This window comes from Buceros rhinoceros, unplaced genomic scaffold, assembly GCF_000710305.1.
Source record: "Buceros rhinoceros silvestris isolate BGI_N320 unplaced genomic scaffold, ASM71030v1 scaffold6990, whole genome shotgun sequence".
NCBI classification, from domain to species: Eukaryota; Metazoa; Chordata; class Aves; order Bucerotiformes; family Bucerotidae; genus Buceros; species Buceros rhinoceros.
This window is the reverse complement of record NW_010390167.1, coordinates 115771-125912: the sequence shown is the minus strand read 5'-3', so window position 1 is coordinate 125912 and position 10142 is coordinate 115771. Positions and strand designations below refer to the sequence as shown.

Below are 10142 nucleotides of genomic sequence, written 5' to 3'. Positions count from 1 at the left end.
GTCTTCTGAATTTATACAGTCCTTGGAAGACTAACTCATTTCTGTGACAGAAAAATCACATCTGGCTGCTCTTAAATGATTATATGTCTCCCATCTCACCTTGGATAAAAAACTACTACTATCCTGTGATACAGAAAATCCTAATGCTTTAGAAAAGTGTTTTTGAGGGCGTGCTTCTAAGGAGAAACAGTGACTTTAAAAAGCTGCATTGTCATACTCTCTTGTCGAGGTACTCCTTGAATGCGTTTTACTTCCTTTTTGTATTCAAGCCATCTCTTTTAAAGATTTTTGTAGTAAATACATAGAACACCGTCATTCATTATTTCATTACTCTTAGGCAAATAACAGATTATCAGTTTTATGGAGTTAAAAGTAAAATAAAATGTAACCTTTTTAAAACAAAAACCTGCTCACTTGCCACAGAAGAATTTTGGATAAAATGCAGCTGTTGAGCAGTTGCTTAAAATAAATTGCATACTTGAAACCCACCAAGAAGATAGATGAGGATTCAAAACTCTGTCACAAATCCTGACCTACTGCGAAAGAATGCTTAATGAAAAGACTACTGTACATTTCACTGTATCCTTTGTAGGGAGGGTGAAATTCAGGTCAACAGGATAGAAAGCTTCCAGGACTCAGGAAACCTGAACAATCGATCACCGAGTAAACATTATTGCAGATACTTATGGGGAGTAATTGATCTCAAACACAATAATAGGCTTTATAAAAGGATTTAAATAAGTTGTAATGTTTCCATATCTACGCTGGTGTGATATATTGGCAGTAATTATATGTGCATTTGTGAGTTAGTCCCTGATTACCTTAATACGTAATTTTTTTTATTTCATTGACGTTGAAGTTTCCACCCGGACTTTTTAAAGTGCAAAGGTTAATTTAAAATAGGAGGGGGATGAGTTACCTGGATGTTGTGGTAGTACATCTCAGCAAGAACAAAATACTGAGGTTTTATGATAAAAATACAGAATGTTCTCATTTCTGACAAAACAGAGGTCGAACTGTTCATAGCCCAATAGCTTGTTGTTGCTGTATATTTATTTGTAAAACTCTCCACTGCCTTCACATCTGGAGGCTTCATGTTGTTCCAAAACGTAAATGAATGCTCCCGCTCGTATGAGGTAGCTGAACTGTCACGGGTACCGACGGGACGTGGGTTTATCCTTGTGTGAAGACCTGTGTGTTTAGAGGAAGGAATGTCGTCATCTTGGACTGCCGGCCAAAAATTTCACAGCATTTCACTGCCGCTGTAACTGAAAGAAATCAAATTTTTTAATTCTTCCACCCGTAATCACTCCTGGGAGCTTTTTGTGCTGCGTTTGGCAGCAGTTTGTATACTTGTTTCCACGCTTTTCCTATCTACAGCCGTTAGGCTTTCGCTTCATGGTGGCTCCCACATGGAGCAGTGCCGGTGGAGAACACTTCAACACGCGATTATCTGAACGCAGGAGTTGGCAGGCTGCTCCCGAAGCAGGCACGACCCTTGAAACGATTCATGATAACTTTGGTTAGGTCATTGACAAGATTTCTAGCGGCTCTTGCCCCCTGAGCAGTGCGTGAGTCTGATTTAGGCTGCACTGATGGCTTCAGAGCTATTCCATTACTGAGGAGAGACAGGGAACCCGTTTCAGCAGCTAACACCAATTCTGGGGGTTTAATCCCTTGAAAAATGGTATTGCTTGGTGTAGAAAGTACTAATAAAAACCAAGTTGTGATGTGTATGTGTGAGAAAATAGTCTTAATTTTAGATTTGTCAGTTTAGAATTGAGAGAGACTTGACCTTTTTAAGACAGGAGTAGCTGGATAAGTATGCTCAAGTCCATGAGAGCACATCTGCTCATGAGCTATTAGGAAACAAAGCTTTTCAATATAATTCCATATTTTCTCCAATGATCAGACACAGAGACACTCATGAGTTGGCAAACAACTCTTCTGGTGGCTTTTCACCTGCCACACTGTTGTTGTGCTTCATCGCTGACAGGTGAAAATCCTGAACTGTCTGGTGGGTTTGTCTTGTCAAATAACCAAAGTACCGAGTGACTCAAGAACCCCAAACAGTTAAATTGCGCCGCTCACAAAGCAGCAGAAAATGTCCTCGTGACTTCAGAGAAATCGGGTTTTCTGGTTTTGCCCTGCATGCCATCATATACTTTATTTTGTATTTGCTGAAGAAAAACTGAGGTGTACCTTAACAGTAGAAGGGGGAGCGCGTTACCTGGTTCGTTGCCAGTGCGCTGAAGAGGTGTGGTTTCTAGCCATTCCTGAAATGTGCTTTAAGCATATAGAAAAAAAATAGTTTTAGCAATACCTGTATTAGTCTAAAATAGTTAAATATAAAAAAACCATTTTGAAGTGCCTTGATTTAATTTTTAAGGGGAAAAAGAAAAAGCGAGTTTGCCTGTACAAGACACAGTAGATGCTAATCTGGAGAGAATGGGGCCAGCTCTTGCCTCTTCCCAGTTGTGCTCTTTCTGGTGTGAATTTGAAAAGTTCTGGGGTAAAACTGTGGCTTTAGTGGGGATTCTGCAGGTCAGCTATCCTGGTATTAGCCATCGGAGCATCTAACTGATGTTCTGGCTTCAGCATTGACACTATCAGGCCTGATCCAGGAAAGCACTTAAATGTCCGTGTAACTTTATGCGTGTGGATAGTGTTGCTGGTTCCGGTGGGAATACCAGCGTGCATTTGCGCTGAAGTGCTTTGCTGGATCAGGTCCTACACCTCCCCTGGAAGCCTTCTGGCAATATGACGGCACTGTCAACCTAGCTATTATGACAAGAAGAGTCTAAATTGTTCTTCTTAATTGAAGGTTCCCAAGAGAAGGTTATGCTTGGAAAATTTCCTGTATCAGCCTTTCCGTGTAGCTGTCTCTTTTTAAAAGATGTAATGAAAGGAGATGTGGACAGCGAGAGATATTTGCTCTCAGCTTATCTGAAGTGTAACTTTTGAAATGTGTTCTGCCATTGGGTGGAATTGGAAGAAAAGTCTCTAAGACATTGTACAACCGTGACTGGGCAGTGAACTTCATGTTAAAGATTTGCACTGCTAAATGTACAGTTAAAAGGGAAGTCTCTAATTCTGTATTTAATCGATAAACTTCGCAGTTGGGGTTTGAGGAGCCTGCATGGCCAATAAACGTTAGGTCTCTCTACTGTGTTGGCTTTGAGTGGCAACGAGTGGCCAAGTCCTTTTCTGAAATGCAGTGAAGTCTTTACACCCCGCAGCAGCGGTAGTCGCTGTTTAAATCAGGGCTGCAAAGATGATTAAGGGATTGGAGCGTGTTTCATACGAGGAGAAACTGGGAGCATTCAGTGTGGAGAAGAGGTGGCTCAGGGAATCTTACGTGTATAAATATCTGGAGGGAGGGAGGGAGGCACCCGCTGTCAGGACAAGAGGCAGTGGGCACAGATGAAACACTGCACGTTCCATCTGAACACAAGAGAAGACTTATTTTCTGTCAGGGTGTCAAGCACTGGAGCGGATTGTCCAGCGGGTTGTGGAGTCTCCATCCGTGGAGGTATTCAAAACCCGCTGGACGTGATCCTGGGATAGCCGCTGGGGCTGGCCCCGTTTCAGCGGGGAGGTTAGACAAGGTGATGTCTGGCCTCTAGAGGTCTAGACAATTCTGTGACTCTGCAAAGTGTGTATTTATATATATCGTATGTATATCATCATCATGCTCGTGATTTTATACATCTGTCTGTGTGTATATAAAATCAGCTTTTGACTGCTGGAGATATCTCCAGTTTTCCTCTTTAAACGTTATGGATGTATCGTTGACCAAACCACCATGTATATACGTATTTACTCCTGATTCCTGTTTGTTCTTCTTCCAACTCTCTCTCGATTTGCTTAAAACTGAATTTAAATGAAAATCAATTTTAGGGAGTGTCTCTTGGCGGGGTTAATGGCAGCAGTGTGATTCTGGAGACAGCTTATAAGGGAGCACAGCTTCCTTCTGTCCCACCCCGTTCCTCTCGCTCTCACACAAGTGCACATAGTAGGAGAAACAGCCTTAACAAGACCTGGCCTTGGTTCCTTTGTTGTTTGGGGGGTTTTCATTTTTATTATTTGGAAGAGGAAGGTTTTTGGTTTTTTGCTTGGCATTTTTTGGTTCTCAGTTTTGGGTTTGTTTTTTTGTTTTGGGTGGGTTTGGTTTGGTTTTTTTCCCCCCAAGATCTTTGGTCCTTTTTTTTTTTTTTGGAAAGACTTTTGTAGTAATTCAGGCACTCCTGTTCCTCATCAGTGTTTACTTCACTAGATAGAATCAATGTCCTAGGAGCCTGTTCAATTTAAAAGTTTGACTAAGGTACATTTCATGTCCCATGTCTAACAATGAAAAAGGGTTCTGCTATATTATTATTTCCAGGTAAAAAACCAGAGATTAAATATGTAAAAGACTGCCAAAAAAAAAGGAAAAAGCTGTTATCTGTTATTATCTATTATCTTTTGGTATGTTCATCTGGTTTTTCTGATAAAGAACCCTTAGTTGTTTTCTCATTCTGTTTTTCAGTTTCCATAGCTAGACGTGTCCAAGACCCATTGGCTGAGCTAGTGAAAATTGAGCCCAAACACATAGGAGTTGGAATGTATCAGGTAAGATAATACGTATCGTTTAATCAAAATAATCCATCACGCTATGGAGCAACACCAGAATGCAGCTTTATAGCTGTCAGCTAGCTGTGTCTCCTTTAAGAGGCATTTCTCGAGTTGATGGAATGGTAGTAAATACTGAAGTCATGAACTGCCTTTTTTGAATCTCTACCTTTAATGACTGTGATGGAGACTCTGAAATGGCTGTAGCCAGATGTATGGTCTATTAAAAACATCACATCGGACAGGTAAGCTGATCCGGAAAGCTTTCTCTTTTTTTGCATCGCTATGGCAATGGGGTTTAGCTCTTTGTGTAAATACAATGAGATATTGGACCTCCTCTTAGAAGCCATTAATTTGTACTATTAAGTGCATTCCTCCTTAGAAGTTCGTAATAAAAGCATTTGTTTAAGAGTTTTTTTATTTACTAAATCTGAATTGGAAAATGTTTGACAATTCTTATTTTTATACATTATTATTTCTGAGGGTTAACTTTTACCTTCAAAGTGTCTTTACAAAACAAATGATATTTGAGAAGAATTTGACTGAGTTTTTTTGAACAAAATTTTAAGAGATCGATTCCCAAATGGGTTCTTTTACTACTTGAAGTATACTGTGAATTCCTAAGTAGTAGGAACTTGCGTCGCTGTGGCAGGAGGGTGTTGGTTTAGATGCACACTATTTACTATGGCCCACGTGCACACTGTACGAGCACATAGCTGAAGCAGAAGGACGCAGCCTTGGTGGTGGTCGTGTGGTTTCGGGAGCGTGGCGTTATCAGACGGGTTTTGCAGTGGATGTTTTGCAGCGGATGTTTTGCAGCAGTTCACTATTGCCTCAGTGACTAAAGCTGAAGTGATTTACTTTGCAGTGAACCAGGGCAGGGTAAGTATCACGTTCCTGGCCCTTTCAGGGAGCCCCTTAGTCCTCTACAGGTGTTCTACGAGTAAATGCCCAACTGTGTTATTTGTTCATGTCCACATTGGTTACATGAAGAGTTTTAGAGAAAATTCCTAAACCCTGGTAGAGGTGGACCTCAGAAGTTGTTCATTCCCAACTATCTGTACTTGTATGTCTCATCCTGGTTTGAATAAACCCTCTGAGGTAGATACACCTCCTGTGTAGAATTCTTCAAGATCACCAGAGAAGCTGTAAAATGCTTCTTCAAAGCTACAGGAATTTCTGAGGCGCCAGAGCCTTATGTGACACTATTGAAAGCAAGTTTGCACTCTTGAAAGCAAAGTGAGAAGCTCACCTGCCCTTTGGGAGCAAGAGCTCTCCGGTGGCAGGGGAGGGGAAGGGAGAAGAGGAATTATGCTGGTAAGACTGGTTTTCAGAGAGAACAGCCACTGGCATCTCAGAGGCACGGGAAGAGCTGTTGTGTTGTACAGGGAGTAATAGCTGATAGAATCCCTGAGATAAAAACTGTATCAGATACAGAATTTTACATTATCCAAGACAATTGGAAAGGTTTTATTTTAATCTATAATGCAGTTGCTGGCCGTAGCTTTTTCATTTATTTCTAGGCTGAAACATGCAATGTGCAGCCTAGATCCAAAACGGAACAGGCTTTTTGCAGAGGTGGTTACTTCCTTAGCACGCTGTATCTACAGACCTAGCATTTAGATATGACCTCTCCTCTCTTAAACACCCTGAAATTGATATTTAAGCATCTGGCAAATCCAGGTTTTGGCATTCTTGTCCTGACAGACAGACAGTGATTAGTCCTGTGCTCTTTGGGCAGAGGCAGGCTGAGACAGAGCTGCGGCCGATGCCTGTGGAAGCTGTATAGCACAAGCAGGAGGGTGGTTTCTTGTGGGGCGGTTGTGAGCACCTTGAAGGGGTGGTTCTGCTCCTGCCCAAGTGCCCCGGTCGTTTTGTGGTGTTGGTAATGGCTGGGTGATGTTCTGGGCTGGCAGAAAGGAGAGGCAGCAGTACATAGCTTGAGGCTGCAGCTATTCCTACAGCGGCTGGAGTTTCGATGGACCTGGGACACAGCCTCTGTATCAGTTTAAGATGGCCAGAGGTCCCAGACTTCTCTACTTGAAAGGCAGTGGCAGAGACATTAATTTCTCTGTATTTTGGCGGATTTTTATTCCCAGGTTAAAGTTAGAGACGGGTGAAGCAGAACCTGCCTGAGGAAGGCTGTAGCTCTTCTAGTGGAACTGTGGCGCAGGACCATTGTATGTTCAACTGAGTGACCCCCACCCTGGGCAGGGACTGCTGCTGCTGTCAGCAGTGACAGTGCTGCAGGGCAGAGGAGTGGTCCTGGGTTAAGTGGTCCTCGTACCGTCCTCACGATATGAGCTTCCTCAAAGGCTGTGGAGTGAGCCCATCGCCTCGCCCCCACCTTCCCGCTCCTCCACGAGTACTGTGGAAAGGGCTGTGTCCTGTAGTTGCTGCTTCCAACTACAACTTCCAGCTGCTGCTTCCAGGGGGTTTTGATCCCTCCCTCTTGGCACTTCACGTATGTATTTGTTACAATATTGGTGCTTTCTAGTTTTTCTAGTGCAATTTTTCCAAGCAAGTCTGCTCATTTAGGTATGAAAATACAAGTTTCCAGGTAGTAGATCTCTGTAAATTGAGTTCCATCAGTGGGGGGTTGTTTAATTACCCGAGATGACAGAATTTGGAACTTGTACTTGACCACTTGCTTTTATTCTCATTTCAAGTCATGATTCTGAGTTTGTGCACTACCAAGAAAATCAAGTTTGTCAGAGAAAAATAAACAGGCCCCTATCTCCTAACAGGTATTTCCTTAAAGAGAAGCACAACCTGATTTATTAGGGCCTCTCTCAGACTAAATTCCAGTTGCCTAGAGGTCCTTGTCTTCCTTCATCTTTATCTCATTAGGAAAATTGTTCTTTCCTCCCAGACAGGAACCTAGCCAAAATTAATTTATCAGACCATATTACTGTGATTTCTTCTGTAGCTGAAGATGACGATGATGCCCAGACTGTGTCTGATACAGCAGAGGTTGGCCCTGCCACCTCCCCGTGCCCGTTCAAAGCTAAATTCCTGTCAGGGAAGAAGCGGTTGGTGGCTGAAGGCTGCAGTGTGCTGCAGACTGAACTTTGGCTGATGCATTACCACTATAGTTGTAACGATCTCTTGGAAGATGTAGATAAGAGCTGAGAACAAAGCTGCTTCTCAAAGACTGCAGTTAGGGAATTGAGTTCCGGCGCAAAGAAAATGAGTAGAAAGTAAAAGAGATGCCTGAGGAAGAGAAGAGTTTCTTCCGCTCAAGTACAAACTGAACTTTTGATAAGAGAATAGAACAGCGTCAGCACGAACTTCTGTCCTCCAGTCCCTGTCAAAGAAAGCAGCCTCAAATAAAGGGAGAATTAAATTAATGAACTTTTAAAAAGTCAAAACCTGGATCTGTATTGTAAGGCAGAGAAAGGAGAAATACCGCTAAGGGACTAGGTTACGTTGGTTGGTCATTTGCGGTTCATTTTTGTGCAAAATCCCTGGATGCTGAAAAATCCGGTAACCTCTAGGGAGAGAGCTGGGTGGAGCTTGAACTCCCCTGCAGCCGAAGAACAACATAGGTGGGAAGTGTGGAAGGGTCAGAATTTTTGACAAGTCGGGTATAATATTCAAAAAGGTGTTCCACGTCTGACTGCAAAAAAGCAATATCCTGTTTGGGCTTAATGATTTTTGGAGCACACGAATCTCTTCTTTATGTGTTTTTGTTACCTGGTAACATCTTCACTGTTGAACACATTTGGAAAATTAACACCCCAAAAGGAGGAAAGAGATAACATGTATGGATTCATAACATCTGAAGTAGGAGGATATTTGATTCCAGATGTAGCTGGGACATTTTGTGAAAAATAAATAAAAATTGGAGACAGTACTCTTGAGTAACAATTCCTCAGAGAAAAAAAAATGAGCTAATTCTTGGTGTATTTTCTATTTAATGCTGGACGGTTCTGATCAAAGGAGAGTTTCACAAAACCTAATGAGAATCCCTAATAATAACTAAATTTGGAAATGCCTTTTCTGTCCCTCTTGTCCCCTTTCCTCCCCATATTCCTCTCATTATTGAAGTGTGTCCGTTACACATTTCATTAGTGCCTCTAGGACGTTTTATTGTTTCAGTTGCAATTTAATACACCCTTTAGGTTTGGGTTTTCCCCCCAAACGATGGGTATGGTTTATTAAGTGACAATGCAACTTTAGGGAAGACTTTTAATTAGATACATTTCCTCCTTAATTGGATTGGTTCCGTCTTAATTACGGCATTGCAGATATAAACCGCTCCAAAATCTGTGCCCAGCTAGTTAGTAGCGAGGATCTCACTGCAGTTGTACCTCGGTTCCTGTTCAAAGGAAGGAGGTTTTTCTTTTCTCCTAGAAGACCATGGGGGACACTTTCTGCTGTCACGGGCCACCCCTCTGTGGGCCCTTCCTTCCCTGTCACAGTGCCAAGCCATTCTCCAGCTGATGAGGGGAGCTGCTGGAGGGATGTCACTGGCCTCTCCTGCGCGTAGCTGAAACTGCACGTGGCTCTCTTAGTTCATTGCGTTTGTTAATCGTCATCTTCCTCCCTCAAAAGATGACATGGCATCGCTGCAGTCGAGTCTTTCTAAACCTCCAGTGGCTGCCTGGGTGTCAGGGTGGGTGCGAGAAAGTGTGGTTTAACCTCACTTTCGGCAGTAGTGGTATGAAGAATATTACCTTTCTGAGTGCCCACCGTCCAGATGATTTACTGGAGGCAAACTGCATTTCTTGCTTAATAGTTGCTGAATTTGGAGATAGCGGAAGATAAACCATAGCGACATTTTAGAGAAATGAGGATCAAAGGGAGCTCACGGGTATCTTGGCACGAGAGTGAGATCAGGCACAGTTGGGTCAGCCTGATGGAGCTGCGGGCTGAAGGAGCCTGTGCGTTACTTCTGTTACCTTTTCACCTGTCCCTTGCGCTGCGGGTGTCTGTCGGCCTGTTCAGACCAAACCCGAGTTGGTACCTTTGTTAAGCCGTTCTGAGGCTTCACAAACCTCAGGTACGTTTCTGTGCTATCCAAACCGGTGCTTGGGGTAAAGGAAATGCTGCGTTTCTCCAGGAGTGGAAACTTGAAAATTGCTATTGAACAGGAAGCTGCTAACAAAAAGAAAGGGGGTTCTATATCCCTTCGTATGGCGTGCTTTGATTTAATAACATGGAGCAAAGCGCTGGAGCTGGCTGGGTTTTCAGTCAAAATGCACATTTTTTTCATTGACTATCTAAAAACTTTATTTCAATTTTTTTGGATTAATTGACCCATAGGGTATGCGAGTATTTAGGTGTGTTAGTAGCTGGATAGCATAGGAGAATCACTCATGTATGGTGTGCGAGTAAGATGATGTATGATGTGCAAGAGGGTGGTGTGATTTTCAAAACACCCTCAATCTTGAGCTTTGCTTTATTAAGGCTATTGAAGAATTTTCTGTGGGTTTGCAACTGAGGTTTTTCTGATTAAGAAAACGGGATGTCTTACGAAGAGAGCAGCGCTTTATGCTGCGTGGTTCGTGTAGCTCCTGTTGAAACTC

General features: G+C 42.6%; 1 protein-coding gene across 1 annotated transcript in view; it reads left to right on the top strand.

Moving 5' to 3' along the window:
- The window catches only part of SRBD1 (S1 RNA binding domain 1), a 95864-nt gene that overhangs the window by 51264 nt on the left and 34458 nt on the right, over window positions 1–10142 (top strand). Inside the window, exon 15 of the mRNA XM_010136753.1 lies at window positions 4529–4611. Within this exon, the coding sequence (XP_010135055.1) occupies window positions 4529–4611 (83 nt within the window). The remainder of the gene's footprint in view (window positions 1–4528; window positions 4612–10142) is intronic.